Source organism: Phacochoerus africanus, chromosome 15 (assembly GCF_016906955.1).
Source record: "Phacochoerus africanus isolate WHEZ1 chromosome 15, ROS_Pafr_v1, whole genome shotgun sequence".
Classification (NCBI taxonomy): Eukaryota; Metazoa; Chordata; class Mammalia; order Artiodactyla; family Suidae; genus Phacochoerus; species Phacochoerus africanus.
In genome coordinates this window covers 28,003,197-28,027,453 of record NC_062558.1, presented here as the reverse complement: position 1 = coordinate 28,027,453, position 24,257 = coordinate 28,003,197, and the positions used below count along the sequence as shown (strand labels likewise).

General features: G+C 45.0%; 1 protein-coding gene across 1 annotated transcript in view; it reads left to right on the top strand.

Annotated features, from left to right (window-relative positions):
* The window catches only part of LOC125116922 (transmembrane protein 132B-like), a 64,449-nt gene that overhangs the window by 13,949 nt on the left and 26,243 nt on the right, over window positions 1-24,257 (top strand). The window contains exon 2 of the mRNA XM_047762631.1: window positions 2,417-3,308. Coding sequence (XP_047618587.1) covers window positions 2,417-3,308 — 892 coding nt within the window. The remainder of the gene's footprint in view (window positions 1-2,416; window positions 3,309-24,257) is intronic.

Here is a 24,257-nt window from a genome sequence, read left to right as displayed (position 1 = left end):
AAAGTAGAAATATAGGTGGTAGAAAGCAAAAATCTTTCCATTTTGGATTCTGTAGACAGAATAAGCATAAATATATGTACATTAATACATACACATATGAAATCCTAAAAAATTACTCAGGAGTTCCTGCTGTGACACAGTGTTTAAGACTCCAACTGTAGTGCTCAGGTCACAGCAGAGTTGCGGGTTTGATCCCTAGCCCAGCATAATGGGTTAAAGGATCTCGTATTGCCTCAGCTATTGGGTAGGTGGCAGCTGTGGCTTGGATTTGATCTCTGTCCCAGGAACTTCCATATGCCATGGATGTGGCCATAAAAAAACCCAAAAAACCTATAAAAATTACCCAAATAGGATCATATATGATGCATTTATAATTTTTTTACAGTAAATCCTTATTTATTTTATATACAGTGGTGTATGTTTGTTTTTTTAAATTATAGTTGATTTACAATGGGATACATTTATAATTTTTTATACTTAATGACATATTGTGGACCTCGTTTCAAGTACATTCATGTAGCCCTGACTCATTTTTCTCACAGCTGTCTATAAAAATGTATAATTTACCTGGTCTCCTCTTGATAAAATTTTGGAATGGTTTAAACTAATAATAATAATGATAGCAGGTGAAGATTGAGCATTTACGTGCGTCAGCACTGTTCTGGGCACTTCATATTTATTAACTCATTAATCCTTACAATAAATTATATTTATATCTTACTTTATATGAGGACATTTGAGGCATGGAGAGATTAAGTAACTTGCTCAAATTTGCTCAGTTAGGAAGTGGCAGAGCCAGGATTCCAGTCGAGGCTCCTGGCTCTAGCACATTTCAGTCTGTTTCCAGTTCAGGTGGATGCTGTGGTGGACATCCTTGTAGATAAATAGATCTTTATGCCTTCTCCCTCGTAGTTGGGAGAGAGCGATTTCTAGAAGTGAGAATGCTAAGCCATAGATGCACTCTCATTTCAAAAAGAATTAGGAGCTGTCTAAATGTCCAGATAGATGCCACATCTCGGAGTGATGGGAAGAAGCATAAATATCAGAGGAAGAACGCATTAACACATTGCATACAATGCTCTGAAACCTCGTTGTCTTGTAGCTCGGTGGGTGGGCGGGCAGCCTAATCCCTGTAGGCTGATTACAGCAGAGATGACCATGACCTTCTGGGTCTGGGGCTTTGTAAGACCAAGAGGATGGAATTCAGCCACAGGACTCCTGGGTGAGTGGTAAATGGGGCTCCTTCCCACTCTACCCTGGCTCTTTTGGAAGATCCTGAGAGCACACATTATGTAATGACAGGACTTTCACTGTGATGAGGCCCAGAGGTTGAATCGGTGTGGCCAGTGGGCGGTGTGTTGGGGGGAGACTGCATTGTGTTTAATTCTCTCTCTTTTTTTCATATTTATTTAGAAGAATTTTATTTTATTGTTTTATTTATTTTTTATTTTCTTGCTTTTTAGGGCCGCATCCACGGCATGTGGAGGTTCCCAGGCTAGGGGATGAATCGGAGCTACAGCTGCCATCCTACGCCACAGCCGCAGCAACGCCAGATCTGAGCTGCATCTGTGACCTACACCACAGTTCATGGCAACGCCAGATCCTTAACCCACTGAGTGAGGCCTGGGATCAAACCCACAATCTCATGGTTCCTAGTCAGATTCGTTTCTGCTGCGCCACGACGGGAACTCCGAAGAAGAAGAATTTTTGTTTTAAATTTAAATTGTTTAATCTTTAAAAATTGAAATCTAGTTCCTTTACAATGTCATGTTAGTTTTGGATGTGTAGCACCCGAATACCACAGTGATTCAGTTATATTTGTATTCTATTTCAGATTCTTTTCCCTTATTGATTATTAAGAAATATCGAGTATACTTACCAGAACCATACAGTAGGTCCTTGTTGGTCATCTGTTTTATATACAGTAGTGTGTCTATGTTCATCCCAACCTTCTAATCTCTCTCTTCCCCCCAAAACCATAATGCTGTTTTCTACATATACGAGTCTCTTTCTGTTTTGTAAATAAGTTCACTTGTATCTTATTTATTTATTTATTTATTTTTATTTTTATTTTTTTTGTCTTTTCAGGGCTGCGCCCATGGCACATGGAAGTTCCCAGGCTAGGGGTCAAATCAGATCTGTAGCTGCCAGCCTACACCACAGCCACAGCCATGCCAAATCTGAGCAGCGTCTGCGACCTACACCACAGCTCACGGCAATGCCGGATGCTTAATCCACCGAGCGAGGCCAGGGATTGAACCCTCATCATCATGGATACTAGTCGGGTTCGTTATCGCTGAGCCACGATGGGAACTCTTTTTTTTTTTTTTTGGTTGGATTCCACATGTAAGTGATATTATACAATATTTGTGCAGACCCGGCCTTCACGCTTCCTTTGCTCCCCTTTCTCGTGCAGTGATGCAGAGTCGTGCCGTCGTGGACAGCCTGCAGAGGTTCTCCTCGCTCCCAGCATACCTCCCCGCCAGCTTCCACATCTCTAATGCAGAGGCGTCCTTCTTCCTTAAAGAGGCCAACCAGGACGTGACAAGGAACTCCAGTCTGCAGGCCCGGGTGGAGTCCTTCTTTATCTACCGAGCCAGGAGCCCCCCGAGCGTCAATGCCACCTATGGGCCTTTTTCAGCCGAGGAGACGGTTCCCCGGGAGCTCCTGCTGACCTCGGCCCCCTTTGGGAACATGGGCGAGTTTCCCTTCAACTGGAAGCTGAAAGCCCACATCCTGGAGAGCTCCATTTACTCCAACAGACCCAAAGTGCAGACCTTGTTTTATATCACTGGCATGGCCTGGGCCGACAGCGACCCAGAGGAACAGCTACCCTGCGTCAAGATGTTTGCCTTCCCGGAGGCCAGGGAGGTGGCGGCCAGCTGCCGGCTGCAGGGGGCCCCGGGGTTGTGTGTGGCTGAGCTGGAGCTGCTGCCTGAGTGGTTCAGCTCAGGGCTGGACCTGGAGCCCGAGGAGGAGATCCCGGCCCTGCTGGGCGGCACAGCCATGGAACTCTTCTTCACGCTCTACCCGGCAGATGAGGCTGGCCAGTGTCCCCTGGAGGAGGATGGCAAGTGGGAGAACAACATCCACTCAGGCCAGGACAGCCCCCTGCCAGTGTCCCCTGTCCGGGAGAGGATCGGGAGTGTCGTGGTCTACCCAACCCAGGACGATCTGAAGTGGTCCTTGGTGAGCCTGGATGAGAACGTTGTCCTCTCGGTACCTCTGAACCTTGTCCGGGAAGGGGACGCGGCCACCTTCTTGGTCTCTCTGACCAGCAGCTCTGAGGCAGACCACTTCGCCCTCAGGTAAGAGGCTTTGCTGGGTTGGATGGGATGGAAATCAACTCTTGGGCATCAGTGACTTGTTAGGTTATCAAGTGGCTATTGATTGCTGAGTATCTTGAGTAGGGAGGAAACTTACAAACATGAACTAAGACCCTTGTAAGACAGCAGATCAGACAACATAGAGCAAAGTATTTGGGGGCAGCCCCTGAGCCTCTCTGTTTTCTAAGAGCTCCCTTAAGAAATTCTGGTGTGTGGAGTTCCTGTGTGGCACAGTGGTTAACGAATCCAACTAGGAACTATGAGGTTGCGGGTTCGATCCCTGGCCTTGCTCAGTGGGTTAAGGATCTGGTGTTGCTGTGAGCTGTGGTGTAGGTCGCAGATATGGCTCGGATCCTGCATTGCTGTGGCTCTGGCTCTGATTGGACCCCTAGCCTGGGAATCTCCATATGCCGCAGAAGCGGCCCTAGAAAAGGCAAAAAGAAAAGAAAAAAAAGACAAGAAATTCTGGTGTGAAGCCAGGGTTAACACATCTGCTTTGAGAGCAGCACATCTGCTTTGAGCTCGGGCTGTGAGGTCCCATGTGTCTACTTCACATGACAGTCTGACCCTCTCACTGTCCCCTTGAGTTATCAGGCAGAATCCCATAACTCTCTTTTAGAAGCACACTTTCAGCTGTTCTGTCTAAATGGGGACTGACCTTTACCCCTTGAATCTTAACTGGGTCAGCATCTAGAGATTTTTGTCTTCATGCCTTCTTACATATGACTGTTTTCTTTTTTTGGAGGAGGGGTTTACAGAAGCTTTATTCACATGTAAATTATGGAACAATAAAACCAGTATATAAATATCAATTGTATTCCTACACAAGGATGAAATTCTCATTTAAAAAAATCGAGGGGTTCCCACTGTGGCGCAGCAAAAATGAACCTGACTAGGAACCATGAGGTTGTGGGTTCAATCCCTGGCCTCAATCAGTGGGTTAAAGATCTGGCAATGCTGTGAGCTGTGGTGTAGGCTGGCAGCTGTAGCTCTGATTAGACCCCTAGCCTGGGAACCTCCATATGCTGTGGGTGAGGCCCTAAAAGGCAAAGAAAAAAAAAAAAAATGTAAGTACAGGAGTTTCCTGTGTGGCACTGTGGGTTAAGAATCTGACTGCAGTGATGTGGGTTTCTGTGGAGGTGAAGGTTTGACCCCCAGCCCAGTGCACTGGGTTAAAGGATCTGGCATTGCCAGACCAGCTGGGTAGACTGCAGCCATGGCTTGGAGTCAATCCCTGGTTCAGGAACTTCCTTATGCTGTGAGTGTGGCCATTAAAAAAAAAAAAATCGCAATACAGTTAATTTACATTGTTGTGTTGGTTTCAAGTGTGCAGCAAAATGATTCAGTTTGTGTGTGTGTGTGTGTGTGCATTCTTTTTCAGATTTTTTTCCATTCTAGATATTGAGTATAGATGGCTATACTTTATGGCCAGAGAACAATGCTCTGAAATTGTGGAAATAAACAAAGATCACTCAAAGGAGAACAAACCAAGCCTATTTATCCAGGGCTTGCTATGACAAGGGAGTCAGTCACCATCACTGGCATTTGGCAGAGACTCAAAGGCAGGCAGGGAAATGGGAAAGTTTATCATCGAGACAGGGGGGCTCAGGTCTGCTCTGATTGGAGGCTGATGATTTGGAGAAGCTGGAGGCAGGCTCACTAGAAGTTTTTTTTTTTCACTCCCCCCCGCCCCCTGCTTTTTAAGGCCACACGTGTGGCTTATGGAAATTCCTGGGCTAGGGATCGAATCAGAGCAGCACTGTTGTCTACACCACAGTCACGGCAATACCCGATCTGAGCCGCATCTTCAACCTATGCCTCAGCTTATGGCAATGCTGGATCCTTAACCCTCTGAGCAAGGCTGGGGATGCAACCTGCATCCTCACGTTGAGTGGATCCTGTGCTGAGTTCGTAACCCACTGAGCCACAACAAGAACTCTGGAAGTGAGCATCTTATGTGACAGGTCTGGGAAGCATACTTGGATTTTTCTGGTTGACCTTGAATTGCAAGCAGAGGCCATAAAAAGGGCAGCAGCCAGTTGTGGACCAAGTTCCGACCTTTCTGGGCTTATTGCCGCAAAGGTTGTGGTTTGGCTTTGTGGCCTGGTTGCTGCAAAGTAGTGGGTCAGGCTTCTGTCATCATATATGGTCTGTTTTTTAAAATTTATTTATTTATTTATTTTTTTGGTCTTTTTGCCTTTTCTTGAGCCGCTCCCACAGCATATGGAGGTTCCCAGGCTAGGGGTTGAATTGGAGCTGTAGCCACCGGTCTATGCCAGAGCCACAGCAACGCGGGATCCGAGCCGCATCTACAACCCACACCACAGCTCATGGCAACGCCGGATCCTTAACCCACTGAGCAAGGCCAGGGAACGAACCCACAACTTCATGGTTCCTAGTCGGATTTGTTAACCACTGTGCCACAACGGGAACTCCCTATGGTCTGTTTTTTTGTATATTCAAACTCTCAAAATAAAACTCTGCTTTCAGGTCTAGGGGGATTATTTTTCAACCTAACCGATTGTCTATTTTAATCATGTCTTTTATGAATGAAATGTGACATCTTTTATTCTGGTTCAGACGAGGCCTCAGATCAAAGTGTGAATGTGCACAAGATTCGCTGAGATCTAATTTCAAAGCTGAAGACATCTGGAAAGGGGACAGATGTGTGCAATTTTCACATGTCACATTGCTATTTCTGACTGCATATTGTATCAGGGCCAGTTTGAACAAAGGTTAAATTGGTTATTCTCTAACACTGAAATAGATTCTGTTAAACACTAAAGTTGATCATATATTGAAAAGCCTTTTAACAAAGGGTTAAAAAGTGTGTTTGAGAGGGGTTGGGCTGCTGGCAGGTTGATGCTAGGCTGGATTCAGGCTAAGTCTTTCAAACCAAGGAAGTTTGAAATATGAAGATTTCCCTATTCCATCTATAATGTCTCCAAGATTAGGCATGATCCTGAGAAACTTTTATCTTTGATTTATCAAAATAGCTCTTTCTTGGAGTTCTCACTGTGGCTCGGCAGGTTAAGAACCCAGTGTTGGCTTCATGAGGATGTGGGTTTGATCCCTGACCTCGCTCAGTAGGTTAAGGATTCGTTGCTGCCGTGAGATGTGGTGTAGGTCACAGACATGGCTCAGATAGCGTGTTGCTGTGGCTGTGGCATAGGCTGGTGGCTACAGCTGCAATTTGACCCCTAGCCTGGGAACCTCCATATGCCATGGGTGTGGCTCTAAAAAGACCAAAAAAAAAAAAAAAATTGTAGACTCTAAGGCCAGAGAGCCTTGGTTCAAATCCTGGCTCCACCACATACCAGCTGGGTGACATTGGGCAAGTTACTTAACCTCTCCGTGTCACAGTTTCCCCATCTGTAAACGGGGGCAATTTAAGTGATCATGAACCATTGGCTCTGTGCTCAGCCAGATTCTCCCATTTCATTTGGTAGCCACCCCATCCTCCTGGTTGCTCAGAAGGATAGACTTTTGCCATTTTCTGATACACCCCTTACATCGGGACCATCAGCAAATCGTGGGGCTTCTCCTATAAAGCAGTGAGAGTTGAACTATCTCCATTGCTGTGGCCCAGGTCAAACCAGTGTTCCTTCTTGGCTGGATGCCTACAGGAGCCCCCTGGCAGCTCTCTCAGCCTTCATCTTTGCCCCCTGCTGTCCATCCTTGAGCAAAAGCCAAAGGATGACCCCACATGACCTGGCCCCACCATCCACTTGAACTCATCTCCTACTACTTTCTTCCTCTCAGCCACAGCCATCAGGGTTTTAAAAGGCCCACTTGTGGAGTGCCCATCATGGCTCAGTGGAAATGAATCTGACTAGGAACCATGAGGTTGTGGTTCAATCCCTAGCCTCGCTCAGTGGGTTAAGGATTTGGTGTTGCTGTGAGCTGCGGTAGGTCGCAGGCGCAGCTCAGATCTGGCGTTGTTGTAGCTGTGGTGTAGGCTGGCAGCTGTAGCTCCGATTAGACCCCTAGCCTGGGAACCTGCATATGCCACAGGTTTGGTCCTAAAAAGCAAAAAAAAAAAAAAAAAAAAAAAAAGGACCCACTTCCCTTCCCCAGGACATAATGACACACAATGCATCATTGTTTACGGCCCATCACTTCCTGCTAGAATGTGGGGTCCGTGAGGGTGGGGGTTCTGTCCTCTTTGTTCTGGGGTGTGTCCTAAGGGTCCAGAACACCGTCTGGCACACAGTAAATGCTCAAGAAACATGTGTTGGATGAATGAGTGAATTTGGAAGTGTTCCCAGGCATTGTGCTTTGATGAAGGGTGTGAATGATCAAGACTGTGAACTCATGAAGTAAATAAGTAAGAATTTCATAAATATTGAAGGTTGGGATGCTTGGGGATCCAGTTCTGGCAAAATTGGCCTCTAGGCTACAGTGTGAGAATGGATTCATCATTTCTAATTAAAAAGTGGGCTGTGCCCACATATCTGAAACTTGGGTAATTCATACACCACCTTTGGGATATTTTTTGTCCAATCAGATAACACCACATCCTACCATCAGAAGTTAAGTCATATCCATGTGCCTTCTGTGTGCAATTGTTATTTACTCTTTTCATCAAATCACTTAAAATGTAAATAAATGCATTTAAAAAATGCATCTCACATCTGCCACTAAATAGAAACCAGTATTATTTGTTCCCAGGAAAGGGTATTGTAAAGATAAATTATGATAATAACAACAGCCAAAAACTACACACCACTGCCGGAGTTCCCTGGTGGCCTAATGGGTTAAGGATCTGACATTGTCACTGCAGTGACTCAGGTCACTGCTGTGGCATGGGTTCGATCCCTGACTTGGAAACTTCTGCAGGTTGAGGGGAATCATCGAAAACAAAGAACTGTCCCTCCAAACCCATTACTAATTTCTAGGTACCGTCACCTGTGGAAGCCATGAACCTGAGGTCGGCTCTCTGTCTGAAAGCATGTGCTGTAAAGAGATGGGGGCCATGTGGAAACTTTCTCCTGGAAATTATCACACATCCTGCAGGGGTGACTGTCTCCCCCTGTGACTTGTTGCTGTCTAAGCCATGTCTGTGCAACATCAGGACCATCTGCAGACCCAAGACCAGGCTTTGGGAAAACTGGCTGCCAATGACTTTCTCATCCTTGGGATCAAGAAGGCTCCACCTTCTGATCAGCCTCAGTCTCTCCCACGGATGACCTTCTCTGACATCACTTCCTGTCTGCCACTTCCTGTCAAACACCTCTTCCTGTGCACGCCACTTCCTCAGGGTTGTGTTCTGTACCTTGCAATGCTGGATAATGCTCCAGGCTGAGAGTGTCAGCTGCTTCAAAGCCTTCTAGATCCCCTGAGTGCTTAGACCATCTTCCTTTATTTCAGCATCTGGCAGAAGGGAGATTGGAACGGTCGGAGGCAGAGAATCTAGTTCATGACTGTGGGGTGGGTGAGCCTTAGGCTTGAATCCATTTGTCATTGATGGAACAGATATTTTGCGACCACCTATACTACGTGTCATCCATCATTGGATTGCTTTTCTTTTTCTTTCTTCCTTCCTTCCCTTCCTACCTTCCTTCCTTCTTTCTTTCCATCTTTTTTTAGGGCTACACCTGCAGCATGCAGAGGTTCTGAGGCTGGGGGTCCAACTGGAGCTGCAGCTGCTGGCCTACACCACAGCCACAGTAATGCCAGATCCAACCATGTTTGCAGCCCACACCACAGCTCACGGCAATGTTGGATCCTTAACCCACTGAGGCCAGGGATTGAACCCGGATCCTCACGGATACTAGTTGGGTTTGTTACCACTGAGCCACATGGGAGCTTCTGCTTTTCTTTTTCTTTCTTTTGCAAAACTACCACCTTCTTCCACCCCTCATCGAAGTCATACTCTCCAAGGAGGAAGACAGTAAACAAGCAAATAAACAAAATCATACAGAATCCATGCTTTATGTCACAAAGGAAACAAACAATGCAGTGTATTTATGTATTTATTTATTTGGCCTGTGGCATGTAGAAGTTCCTAGGCTGGGGATGCACCTGTGCCAGAGCAGTAACCCAAGCCACAGCAGTGACAATACTGGATCCTGAATCTGCTGAGCCATGAGGGAACTCCACGATGCAGTGTATTTAAACTTCATTTCATTCGTTTTAATTTTTTTAAAACTTTTTGTCTTAAAATAATCTTAGACTTATAGGAAAGTTACAAGCCCCCAGATTTCCCCTACTGTAAGCATGCCACATAACCACAGTATGACTGTCAATACTAGGACGTTAACATGGGTATATTATGAACTAATTTAAAGATATTATTAAAAAGTGCCAGTTGGAATTCCTGGTGAGGCACAGTGGCTTAAGAATCTGACTGCAGTGGCTCAGGTCCCTGCAGAAGCATGGGTTTGATCCCTGTCCTGGTGCAGTGGGTTAAAGGATCCCGCATTGCCACAGTTGTGGCATAGGTTGCAGCTGTGTCTTGGATTCAGTCCCTGGCCCAGGAACTTCCACATGCTGAGGCTGTTTAAACTGGCCATTAAAAAAAAAAGTACCATTGGTACCTGCAATGTCCTTGTTCTGCTCCAGGATCCAATCCGGGATCTTGCATTTAGAGTTGTTGTATTTCCTTACTTTGCTGAATTCTGGTCCTTAGTCTTTTTTTCTTTTTTCTTTTTCTCTCTTTCCTCACCTTCATACCCTAGAAGAGTACTGACCAATTATTATTTTTTTTTTAATTTTATTTTCCCACTGTACAACAAGGGGATCAAGTTATCCTTACATGTATACATTACATTTACATTTTTTTCCCACCCTTTGTTCTGTTGCAATGTATCTAGACATAGTTGTCAATGCTACTCAGCAGGATCTCCTTGTAAATCTATTCTAAGTTGTGTCTGATAACTCCAAGCTCCCGATCCCTCCCACTCCCTCCCTCTCCCATCAGGCAGCCACAAGTCTTTTCTCCAAGTCCATGATTTTCTTTCCAGTTGACCAATTATTTTTGAGAATGTTCCTCAATTTGGTCTTTTTATGGTGTTTTCTCATGATGAGGTTGAGGATGTGTGTACTTAGCAGGAATCCCAATGAAGTGCTTGTCTTTCTTGGTGTCAAATGGGAGGTTCATGATGTCCACATGTCTTATCACCAGTGATATTTACTTATGTAAACACCTAAGTAAAGTGGTGTCTTTCCAGTGTCTCCACTGCAAGCATGCTTCCCGCCCCCCCCCTTTTTTGTTGTTGTTGTTGTTGCTATTTCTTGGGCCGCTCCCGCGGCATATGGAGGTTCCCAGGCTAGGGCTCGAATCGGAGCTGTAGCCACCAGCCTACGCCAGAGCCACAGCAACGCGGGATCCGAGCCGCGTCTGCAACCTACACCACAGCTCACGGCAACGCCGGATCGTTAACCCACTGAGCAAGGGCAGGGACCGAACCCGCCACCTCATGGTTCCTAGTCGGATTCATTAACCACTGTGCCACAACAGGAACTCCCCCTTTTGTAATTAGTAATAATAACAGGTAGGAAGACACGTTGCAACCATCTACATCCTCTTTCACGTTATATTTTGCCCATGACTGTTAGCATTGGTCAATGATTCTTGCCTAGAATGCAGTAAAGTTTTTTTTTTTTGAAATTTTATTTTTTTGTTTTTATTTTGGTGCATTTGTCTTAAGCCAAATATACATATATGTTTTTGTCTATTTGCCTTTTATAGGGCCGCTCCCACGGCACATGGAGATTCCCAGGCTAGGGGTCCAATTGGAGCTGTAGCTGCCGACCTACACCACAGCTCACGGCAACGCCGGATCCTTAACCCACTGAGCGAGGCCAGGGATCAAACCGGCAACCCCCTGGTTCCTAGTCATATTTGTTAACTACTGAGCCACGATGGGAGCTCCAGTAAAGTTTGAAATAAATGAATCAGAAGTGGATATTACACGAAAATCTTGGCTCTTCCTGATTACTTCTTATTTATTTGTTTATTTTTTTAATTTTTAAAATTACAGTTGATTTACAGTATTCTGTCCATTTCTGCTATACAGCAAATTCATCACTTATTTAAATACGTATAAAGAAGTGAGCCGCAAATGGCATTATTTTGTTCTTTTTTATGGCTGAGTAGTATTCTATTGTGTATATATACCACGTCTTTTTAATCCAATCATCTGTTGATGGACATTTAGGTTGTTTCCATGTCTTGGCTATTGCAAATAGTGCTGCAATGAACATGTGGGTGCATGTGTCTTTTTCAAGAAAAGTTCTGTCCGGATATATGCCCAAGAGTGGGATTGCTGGGTCATATGGTAGTTCTATGTAGAGTTTTCTAAGGAGAGAAAAAAGAATGTATAACTGAGTCACCTTGCTGTGCAGTAACTGAGTGTAACTGAGTCACCTTGCTGTACAGTAGAAAATTGACAGAACACTGTAAACCAGCTATAATGGGGGAAAAAAAAAGAAAGAAAGTGAGCCAATAGCAATGAGTCACCACAGAAGTCACTAGACTTTCTCTGTTGAACTGGAGGAAGTTGTTCTGTACATTTAGGGGTTCAGAAGGCTTTAAGGTGACTATCATTCTTGAGCCGGAACATTAACTAGCAATGCAAGTTATAGAGTAAGTCCCCAAGGAAGTGGTGTGGACAGGAAGTGACATCAGAGAAGTGAGATTAGTGCGGTCCAAGGAGGTTAACCAGGGAAGGCTTCCTGGAAGAAGAGGCTGCAGAGGCTGGTCAGATTTTGATCAAGTAAAGGAAAACAGGAGGGTGTGTGTGGGTTGTTCGGCATGATCAAAGAGTGTAATATCCCCCAGGACACTTTTGGGAGGCAAGATTTCACAGAAAGCTCAGTAAGGCTTGTGGTCAAATTTCAACTCCCCTTCCTGGCTGTGTGACCTTGTACAGGTTACTTTACTTCTCTGAGCCTTGCCTTCCTGTAATGTATAGTAGAATTAGTGATGGCCCCTATCTTTGGGGATGGCTGTGAGGAGTACACGAGATAACATAGGAGGCACTTGTCAGCAATGTTGCCTGTGATGCTTGGTTCCATTCTCAGCAACATCTAAGTGGAAACTGAAAGCTTCCTGCAGCACAGACTATGGAACCTCAAGTTCCTACCACATGCACTTAATGAGTCCCCATCCTGTGCTAGGCTCCCTGCTAGATCTCATGCATCCCCATAACAGCTTTGGAACTTATCTGTTTCCTCTACTTCCAGATGAAGAAAGAGGTTCAGAAGCACTAGGTCCCTTGTGTGAGAGTCATGGAGCCAGAAAGTGGCAGAGCCAGGACTCCAACCACCTCATGGCCTCTTCAGTTTGTAGGACTTCTCTTGGGAGTTTTTTGTAGTGCAAATTTTCCGGCAATGAATTCCTTTTGTCTGAAAATATCTTTATCTCATCCTCATTTTCAAAGAGTATTTTTGCTATTTATAGAATTCTGGGTTTGCAGATTTATTTTTTCTTCCAGCACTTTAAAAATGTTTCCCTCTTTTTGGCCTCCATAGCTGCTAGTGAGATGACAGCCATGCATGGAATTGTTCCACTGTAGGGAATGCATTGTTTTTCTCTTGCTGTTTGTTTGTTGTCTGTGCCTTTCAACTGCTTAATGATGATGTGCAGAAGCATGGTCTTCTCGTATTTATCTTGCCTTGAGATTATTGTGTACTTGAATTTGTATATTTATGTATTTCATTCACTTTGAGACCTGTAGATGCAAACTACACTCTGTAATCGTTTCTGTCTCATTGTCTCACTCCTCTGCTTATCTTTTTTTTTTTTTTTTGTCTTTTTGCCATTTCTAGGGCCGCTTCCACAGCATATGGAAGTTCCCAGGCTAGGGGTCTAATCGGAGCTGTAGTCACTGGCCTACACTAGAGCCACAGCAACGTGGGATCCGAGCCATGTCTGCAACTACACCACAGCTCACAGCAATGCTGGATCCTTAACCCACTGAGCAAGGCCAGGGATCGAACCTGTAACCTCATGGTTCCTAGTTGGATTCACTAACCACTGAGCCATGACGGGAACTCCTCCTCTGCTTATCTTATAGGCTGTCATTTAGACAATCTAACAGCTATCTGAGGTCTTCTAATTTTTTTTCTGTCTTCATTCTTATTCTTTTCAAGATAATGTCTCTCGACCTACCTTTAGCTTCACTGACTCTTTCCTTTGCCCTCTCTATTTGGCTATTAAATTTATCCACTGAAATGATACTTTCAGATATTGTAGTTGGATGTTTGGATGGAGAGGTCGAAAAGGCTAACTATAAATGTGAATCCAAAGCTCAAGATAGATGTCTTTCCTGAAGTGAAAATTTGGGTTTCTTGGGCCGTTTGATCGTAGTAATTGACGCCTTGGGAATTTGATACCTTCTCAGTAAAAATGCTGAGAAGAAAAGAGGGCTTAATGACTGTCTCCTGAAGGACTCCAGCATTTAATAGTTTGATAAATAACAGAGGAGTGTGTTCAGAGGAGCAGCCAGAGGAGGAGCAGAAAAAAAATCAGGAGCCCATGATATCACGTAAACCAAGACAAGAGACAGAAAACAAGGGAGAGTCAACAGAGGTGATTGCTGCTAAGAGGTCAGGCAAGGAAATGAAAATTATCTTCTGCATTTTGCATATGAAGGCCATTGGTTACTTTAATAAGATGATTCATGGACTTTTGGGTATCAAAGGGGTTTAGGGGTAAGTGATCTGTAAGGTATAACAGTTGGAGATTAAGGTCACCTGTATGTAGTAGAAACCCCAAAGAACACTGACCTCACCAAAACAGAGATAGTCTTAGGGAAAGGCAAGAACATCTACAGGTAGGTTTTGATCCAGTGGATCAAGGATGTCAGAGCATCAAGGATTGTCTGATTCCCTTGGCCTTTCCCTCATTGTCACAAGATGGCTGCCACAGTGGTGGCCATCACATCGACACTTCATGCAGAAGGAAGGAAGGAGAGAGATGGGGCAAAGAATCAGGTGCACCTGAGTCTGCCCTGCCTTAGGGAGCTCTCTCACAAGCATCAATTGGCATCTTTTGATTAATGCTTAATGGCCCAGTTGTTCTCATGATCAAATTCACTCACAGTGAGTAGGGAATTGTAGATATTTAACTGGTCTAGTGACCTTGGAAGAAATGGATGGGTGTGCAATGAGCAGCGTCGACTACCCATGATTTGATGTTTACAGGGAGGATGAGGTCTTTCAACATCATTTCCAGCATTCGGCTAGGAAGAGGAGGGGAGGCTGGAGAGCAAACTGGGAACCTAGGGCATCAGAGGGATTCTTTCTTCTAAAGTTGAGGGAAGCCTGTGTGTGTTTAAATGATGAAACAAAACTCAGAGTCCTGGTGGGGCTAATTTCCCAGGGCCTGAAAGAACTCCTCTGTATACCTTGTAGATTTCCAAGACACAATCGGGTGACCTTCCTACTTTCACCACTCACTTTAAAGTGGCTGGGAATTTTATGAAAATAAATAAGTAATTGTGTGCACAGTAGATCTGGTCCATGTGATTTATGAGTGTGAAGCTAGTTCAGTTTGCTCTTTCACTATTTTTCTGTTGTTTGCCAATGACTTGGGCAATAAATAATTTTAGAGAAATTCAAAGGGGTGTGTACTAATCAGAGGCAGAGTACACTCTGTAATCCTCTCATTGTGATCAGCGGAGTAACGTTTGGTGCCACTTTCACCAGATTTCCAATAAAAGTGTAGCATACCAGTCATCTCTCTGTTGGTTCCATTAAAAAGAAAAATATGGTCTTTACCTCCATTATGTTAAGATTGACTATAATTCACTGTCATTTAGGTAGATTTCCTAAAACCAGCAAGGAGGAAGACAATGCATTATGCAACAGTTGTAACCTATAATCCATAATTTTAAGGTTAGGTGGATTTTTAATTGCATTTATTTCTATCTGGTTGGTCTAAATCCGCAAAACTTTTTGCAAGAAAATTCACCAGCACTTCTCTGTGTTCTGGGAGTGTTTTATTCACACGTCTGATCTAGCCTTTATCCCAGCACATTGCAATTAACTGAATTTGTGTCAGTGTCTTTGCTTATGAGCTTCTGCAGACGGGGACTGCTGATTTGGCAGTCTGGGTCCCCGGCGAGGACCAGCAGCCTGTTAGAGCTCGTGAAGTCTCCCTTGAGTCGAATTAAATTTGAAATCCAGAATAAGAAAACTTGCCACTTTACCTCCAGGGTCCCAAGTAATGATTTTTTGTCACTGACGGCAAGGCGGTGGCACCTGCTACTTAAGCAATCTGTGGGCGTTTTCCCTCTAAAAGGGAAATCGAAAAGCTTTCCCAGGTTTCCTGCCCTGATGGGTTTTGCTGAAGGAGCTCTCTGCCTGCCCTTGGGGTTGAGACTCCGGGATCAAAGTTCAAGACGTTTTTCTGGAGGGCAGGAGTAGAAATAAAGTTGCCCGTCTCTCTCTGGTGAGGACCACAGTTGTGGACACGTTATATGCAGTATTTGAAATCCTGATTGAGTTAGAAGGCAAGTGAAAAGTGAAACGTCACCTTTCCGATTGCAGATCTGTGGTGATTTTGATTGTGGCCTGAAGGTACAGGCAATAACATGAGAAGGATGTTGAAAAATGTCCTCCTCTCCCATCTAATCTCCCACCACGTTCCTACTGCCTGTACTTTCTTTTGGCCCCTAGGGGTCCCTACTCCCATCTTATGTGGGTCCCGCCTCGCCTTTCATTTCTTACTTCAAATATCCCTTTTTCCTATAAGCCTACCTGACCCTTCCTATGTGGTCGCCAATGCTAACCACGCTTCCGTCTTCCAGCCTCTTTTCTTCCTGGCACTCATCGCTCCTGGTAATAAACCATGCTACTTATTTGTTCACTGATTTCTTGTCTGTTTCTCCCACACTGGCATGTTGGCTTCATGCAAGCAGGGACCACACATGCCTGGCAGGTGGCAGCTAGGACTCAGTAAATGGGGAGGAACACACCTTCACATCCCGGATGCAGCAGTTAATTCGGGTGGGTTGATGCCTGTCATGGACCAAATTGTGCCCCTACCTAATCCATATGTTGAAATCTTAACAACTGCCAAGCTCCCTACTTCAGAAATTGACTGTATTTAGAAATAGGGTCCGAGTAGTTCCTGTCATGGCTCAGTGGTTAATGAACCCGACTAGCATCCATGAGGACGTGGGTTTGATTCCTGGCCTTGCTCAGTGGGTTAAGGATCCAGTGTTGCTGTGAGCTGTGGTGTAGGCCAGTGACTACAGCTCCGATTCAACTCCTAGCCTGGGAACCTCTATATGCCGTGGGTGAGGCCTTAAAAAACGACAAAAGGCAAAAAAAAAAAAAAATTATCAGAGTTCCCGTCGTGGCGCAGTGGTTAATGAATCTGACTACGAACTATGAGGTATCGGGTTCGATCCCTTGCCTTGCTCAGTGGGTTAAAGATCTGGCATTGCCGTGGGCTGTGGTGTAGGTCACAGATGTGGCTCAGATCCCGCGTTTCTGTGGCTATGGCGTAGGCTGGTGGCTGCAGCTCCGATTGGACCCCTAGCCTGGGAACCTCCATGTGCCTCGGGAGTGGCCCTAGAAAAGGGAAAAAGACAAAAAAAAAAAAAAAAGAAAGAAAGAAATAGGGTCTTTAAAGAGGTAAAATGAAGTCATTAGCATGGACCCTAATCCAGTATGACTGGTATCTATGAGATGAGAAGATGAGGACACACAAAAGGAAAAAAGCCATGTGAGGACACAATGAGAAGTTGGCCATTGACAAGATGAGAAGCCTTGGAAGAAATCAACCCAGATGACATTTTTTTTTACTTTTTATGGCCGAGCTAGGGGTTGAATTGGAGCTGCATCTGCAGGCATATGCCACAGCCACTGCCATGGTGACACCAGACTTGAGCCCCCATCTGAGACCTACACTGCAGCTCATGGTTATGCTGGATCTTTAACCCACTGAGTGAGGCCAGGGATCAAACCTGCATCTTCATGGATACTAGTTGGGTTCCTAACCTGCTGAGCCACAACAGGAACTCCAACCCAGACAGCATCTTGATCATGGACCTCCAGCCTCTAGATCAGTGACAAAATTTATTTCTATTGTTTAAGCCGCCTGGTCTGTGGTACTTTATTATGGTTGCCCTAGAAAATGAATTCAATGTTCTACAATGGAAAACAATAAAATAACATTTAATACAGTGAGCTGGTGATTCAGAAGTTTCTTACCTTCTCTGATCCTGGTCCTCTCCTATGTTTTCCATTCTGTTTCAGGATGAGTTTGAGACTCCCAAGAGCACAGATTTTTCTTTTGGGAATGGATTGATTTACACTGAATTCTTGGCAGGTGTATGATTCATAAGAGTCTTGCTCTGGACTTTGAATGTGAAGGACATTATTAGGGCAAAAGGAAAGGTCTTACCAAGACCCCTTCCTCCCCCAAATCCTCTCCCTGGAGCCTCATCCTTCTTAGATCTGAGATGACTTTGCCGCTTACATTCTCTTGCGGCACAGGAAGTTCTCCAATATTCTACAGTGTTGTTTCAAGAGTTGGCAGAGAGAACCATGTCCTTCTCTTGTGTAGATATAGAAGGTGGCTGGTTCGAATCAGTAAATGAGTCAGTCCCTTGAGTCCTGGATGTTTCCTGCCAGGGTGCAACTTGAAATAGGGAGACATGAGGAGGGAGACCTCCCCGATGCTTCTTTCATTTCAGAAGCCCCCTCCTAACCCCACCCCCATTGCTTCCTGTTCTTTCTGGCATATCTAGGGGCGTTTATTCTTGCTGGCAATCGCAATCGTGTGTGTCAGTCAGTCAGCCTGTCTCCCTCAGGGCTCACTGGCTAATTGCAATTATGTGCTCTTCAATAAAATGGAGAGCAAAAAGAGACCATTTGTGGCTCAAGTGAGAAATGAGAAGGAGTGGTTATTGCCAACACTGCCTCCAGAAGAAAAAAAAAAAAACAACCCTCAATTTTGGTGGCTTCGTGTTGCAGAAACATGTTGGGAGCTAAATTTTATTTTGTAGCAGGACTGGATTGCACAGCTGAAATCCCTAAGATCAGATATAACAGTTCCATCACTGAGCAGGTTAATAAAGTCCCTAATAGGATTTGCTGACCATCAGGATGGCAGGCCATGCAGCAGAAAGGTTTTATTTATTTGCCATCTGTATGTAAATTTTGCTATTATGGAAATAGTGTCAGAAATTGGACTGTAACTGGATGGCACACAATGTACCATAATATTTGAGCTAAGATGCAGAAAAAAAAAGAGCCACCTCTGTGTGTGTATGTGTGTATGAATAATCCAGCTCATTGTTGCTTTCTCTAAGAACGCAGACTCTGAATCTAATCTGTGATCGTGGTGGATGGGGACTCATTTAAATATGCAATAGTCACTAAAAGACTAAAAGATGGGGGTGAGTTTCCGTGGGAGAAGGAGTGCCCAGGCTTTGCTTTATTACTAGATCTCAGAATCTAGTGCCAAACCTTCCTTTGTGACTCCCTAGGTGCCTGTATGGAGACCATTTCATTGCTAGAGGACAAATATTTTTGGAGTTAATTATAACCAGTCATGGAAGAGAGGAACACCCCTTGGCTTTTGTCCTGAAAGAAACTCAACTGACATGAAGAAATTAAATCAGGACTCAGGAATGTGGAGGTCAGCTCTGTTACATAATTAGCCTCCTAGGGTGGGCGAGCCGCCAGTGGCTGCCTTTAAGGAGTGTACATCATATTCTGTTAGAAAATGTGGTTAGAAAGTTTGACTGGCCACTGCCTCATGTTCCCATAGTAACATGATTGGAGTCCAGAGAAAGTGGTAGGCTCTCTTTGGTGAGACCTACATATAAATTTAGTCACTTGCTATGTTCCCATGAGGTCTTACTTTTGTTGTTTCACTTTCTCTAAAAGTTACTAGGCTCTTTAACTTCATCCTAGATACCACCTTAAATTGGTCTGCACCTTACACTTTGAAAGCCATGAGTACAGTGGAAAAAATATTTCAGGAGGCACCTGAGATGAATGTAGGTTTTCAAGTATCAAACAGAGGTGCTTAGGTAACACTGAGTTACCCAGTGAGAATTGATTCCTTCTGCATCCTCTTTCTATCCTGGTTCAGTCAGGGAGACAGTTTCTGATGCTCCCAAATCTCTTGCATCCCCTAACCACTTGCTGATCTCCTATTTGGTTGGTTTTGGTTTTGATTTGAACAGTGAGAGCCTACACTCCAGGCTGGGATCCTTTGGCAGGCAGCAATGGCTGGCAAGAATTCAGTACCATTGTTTTTTATGGTGCTTATTTTAAAGGTTTCTTCTTTTTATGAAAAGTGATATTGATTTTTTTCAATTCAAGTGCTGACATATTGCTTCCTCTCCAGATAGACTTATATAAACACAGTGAAAAGATTTCAAAGAAAATATTAAGCAAGTGCTAATACAGATGGTACTTTAATAAGAGAGTGTGGCCTGGTGCAGGGATGCCTGGAGACTGGGGAAGTTAGTTGAGAGCATGTGTCCCCTTCACTGAGATTACCTCATCTGAGGCTGCCTTTGGATTTGTTTCTTTAGTAGTAGCTGGGATGGTTGGCTCCAAGTTTCTTCACTTGGCAGCTCTTTAACTGTGGCTAGTTTTTTTTTTTTTTTGGTCTTTTTAGGGCTGCATCTGCAGCCTATGGAAGTTCTCAGGCTAGGGGTCGAATCAGAGCTGCAGCTGCTGGCCTACACCACAGCCACAGCAGTGCCAGATCTGAACTGCGTCACAACCTACACCACAGCTTATAGCAATGCTGACTCCTTAACCCAACTGAGCGAGGCCAGGGATCAAACCCACATCCTCACAGACACTATGTCAGGTTCTTTGCCTGCTGAGCCACAATGGGAACTCCTACCTTCAACTTGGAAAGTAGAGAATGCCAGGGTCCAAAACAAAAAAATGGAGCCAATGATGGATGTATTCATTTCCTTGGGTGGCTGAAACAAATTTCTGCAAACTTGGTGGCTTAAAGTAACAGAAATGGCTCTTCTCTCTCAGTTCTGGCGTCTGGAAGCCTCAAGTCAAGGTGTGGGTGGGATTGGTTCCTTTTGGAGGGTCTGAGGGAGAATCTGTTCCCAGCCTCTCTCCTGGCTTCTGGCGATGTCCAGCAACACTTGGTGTTCCCTAGCTCATGGCTGTAAGAGCCCCATTTTGCCTGTCTTCTCGTGGTCTTCCTCTCTGTGTGCCTTTTTGTGCCTCCTCCTCTTTTGTCTCTTATAAAGACACATGTCATTGGACTTAGGGTCTGACCGTATCCAGGATGACCTCATCGTGAGCTCCTTACCCAATTACTTTATGCAAAACAGGTCACATTCATAGATTGCAGGGGGGGGGGGATACCTTTGGGGGGCCACCATTTCCACCCACAACAGTGGGCAAGGAACTCAACCCATCCTCCCAGGCGCTGAAGGGATCAGCGATTGGAGTGGGGCTCTTGCCCTGAGATCCAGGCTTTGAGGCTCCTTTGCTCTGCCTGTATCCCAGGGGACTGACCCTGTGCAGCTCAGTTTCCCTCCAGCCAGCTGCATGGGCCAAGGACTGGAGGCCTGGAGGAAGGCATAGCAGGGGTTTTCTACCCTCTTCCTATCTGATCTGGGCATCTCCGGTATCCATGGCAGCAGATGCACTTCTGATTGATGAGCCCACTGTGTTTCAGTTATCCTTCGGGTGACCCTGGTCCCTGGCTTTGGGACTGTTACTTCCTCTTTCTGTCCTTCTACCAACTTCTTACTATGCTAATCTTTTTTTTTTTTAATTGAAGTATAGTTGATTTACAATGTTTTATTAATTTCTGCTGTACAGCCAAGTGATTCATATATATATATATATGAAAGTGTGTATATATTATATCATTCAAAATTATATATATGTGTATATACACATATACACTCTTTTCTTTTTATCTTTTTAGGGTTGTACTCTCGATACATGGAAGTTCCCAGGCTATGGGTGGAATTGGAGCTGCAGCTGCTGGCTTACACCACAGCCACAGCAAAGCCAGATCCAAGCCGCATCTGCTGCCTCCACCACAGCTCAGAGTAACACCAGGCCAGGTATTGAACCTGCGTACCACTGAGCTGCAACGGGAACTCCTATATGCTATTTTAAAAATATTCTTTTCCATTGTGGTTTATCACAGGACATTGAATATAGTTCTCTGTGCTATATAGTAGGATCTTGTTGATTATTCCCTCCATGCATCACAGCTTACCTTTGCTAACCCCAACCTCCCACTCCATCCATCCCCCAAACCCTCCCCCTTGGCAACCGCAAGTCTGTTCTCTATGTCTATGAGTCTGTTTTTGTTTCTTAGATAGGTTCATTTGTGTCATAGTTTAGATTCCACATAGAAGGGATATCATATGGTATTTGTCTTTCTCTTTCTGATTAACCTCACTTAGTATGATCATCTCTAGGATGCCTCCACCCTGCTGAGCTATTTTTTTTTTTTTTTAGGGCTGTACCCACGGCATATGGAAGTTCCTCTGGCTAAGGGTCAAATTAGAGCTGTAGCCATCACGGCCACAGCAATGCAGGATCCTAGCCACGTCTTTGACCTACACCACAGCTCAGGGCAACGCCAGATCCTTAATATGCTGATCAAGGCCAGTGATGGAACTTGCCTCCTCATGGATACTAGTCAGATTTGTTTCCACTGAGCCACAATGGGACCTCCTGCTGAGCTAATCTTAATTGAGCTTTTCAGAGATACATAATAAAGTCATCCCTTCCCTGGATTAAACTTCCTCCGCTTTTTTTTTTTTTTTTGTCTTTTGTCTTTTGTCTTTTTAGGGCTGTACTCGTGGCATATGGAGGTTCCCAGGCTAGGGGCCTAATTGGAGCTGTAGCCCCTGGCCTACGCCGCAGCCGCAGCAATGTGGGATCCGAGCCACATCTGCGACCTATACCACAGCTCACGGCAACGCCAGATCCTTAACCCACTGAGCGAGGCCAGGGATCGAACTTGTGTCCTCATGGATACTAGTCAGGTTTGTTAACCACTGAGCCACTATGGGAACTCCAAACTTCCCCTGTTTTTATGTACATATGTGTGTCTTTGTTTCCCTTAAGTTTATCCTCCTATTATTGCATGTGTGACATTAAAGAACCACTTCCCATTTCTACAAAAGACCAGTTACGTAGAAAGCCATGTATTCCTAAGGTCCTGATTCTACAGGCTAAGGCTTTACAGTAGTTCACACTCCAGTTGGTTTTATTTCCAGACATAGTCTGAAACTGACCATTTCGCTCCATCTCAAATGCCACCACCGCAGTGCAAACCACCATCGCCTCTTACCTGGAGAGCAAGGCAGTATCTTTTCCTCACTGGCCTCCTCTCTTGCCCCACACGTCCATTCTCCCCACAGCAAACCAGAGTGGCCTTACACACATGCCAGTCTGGTCACTCCTACCCTCTGCCTCAAAGTCTTTGCATCGCACAGAGGCTAACCACGCTGGCCTGCAAGGCCTTGAGCCGATACGATGTGGCGCCTCTACGGATGGCTGTGTCCTCCTAGTGCCGTGCTCCCTCCCACCTCTATTGCTTCTGGGACGTAATAATAATTATTAAAATGATTATTGAAATAACTTCCTCTGGGAAATAATATTTTATTCTATTTATTTCTTTTTGGCCACACCCATGGCATGCAGAAATTCCTGGGCCTGGGATTGAACCTGCATCACAGCAGTGACCCAAGCTGCTGCAGTGGGTTAATGCCGGATCTTATCACTGAGCCACCAGGGAATCCTAGTGTCCTCTCTTTGAAATGCTCAGGGTTGTCCCTGTTCTCCTGACCAGACGCTTACAGGTTCAAGAGATATGGAGAAAGAGAGGCACTGATTGTATGTGTCAGCCTCAATCCTAAGCACAGCAGGGGTCCTAAATCAAAGTCTGCCTTAAGTCTGTCCCAGCTCAGGGCAATCAAAAGTGGGTCTGGTAGAACACTGGGGGTTTATATTCCACACAACTTCCAACCTGCTGGGAGTCCAAGGCCCCACCCTCCTTCTGTGAAGAGCTTTGCATGGTGCATAAGCTAATGTAAGATGTGCACAGAAGTCCCAGGCAGATCCTAGGACAAGGAATTAGAGGCACAGATGGTTAATCTGGGAAGCGATGGCAGAAACCAGAAGTGAGAGGTGGGGAAAGGAGAGGCTTATAAACGTTCCTGGGGCTTCGTCCCCCATGGCACTGTATAGAAGACACCTCAGAGTTGTCCCACTGGATTATGGGGCAACTAGAGAATTTATCTGCTGACTTCCATCCTAACTGGTTGAAGGCTACCCTGGGGTAACTGGGAGAAAACATCAGAGAAGCCAAGAACACGTTGGTCAAGGCTAAGAGCCGAGGTGCTTGGAGCTGTCCACCAGGGCTGTGCTGAAATCATGTGCGCTGAGGTTCGGGGATGGGGTGGGATGCTTCACAAGTGCCTGCTCTGTTCCTGTGCATGTACGTGTGCATGCATGCATGTATGTATGTTCGTGTTTACATGCATAACTCACACAGAGACTGGTTTGGGCACAGTTTTGTGTTCCTTCTGCTGGCTGGTCCACAGGTGGTGTGCATTATTATGGAGGGATTATTTTTGAATATCAGTGGGAAGTGCAGTTACTACAGATCCCAGGTACATGTGATGTTTAGTGCCCACTGAAGTGGATGCTTGGGGTGGAGTCTGGTGATTCTGAGCAGGTGGTCTCTGTGACAGTTTTGCCAGACACTTGCCCTAGATATGGGCCCGTTTCTGTGCTTGGGTCTCCAGCCTGCCCCTTTAGTCTTCAAGATGCTCAGTATCTCTCCTATAAATCTCTTTTTCATAAGCTGACCAGAAGGAGTTTCCGTTGTGTGCAAGCAAAGGACTCTAACATATCCATCCTTGAGTGTTTTGACTTTTTAGGCTATTAAAATATGATTTTATATCAAACATATATCATTTCCATTGTACTCCCAATATCTTTAGATCC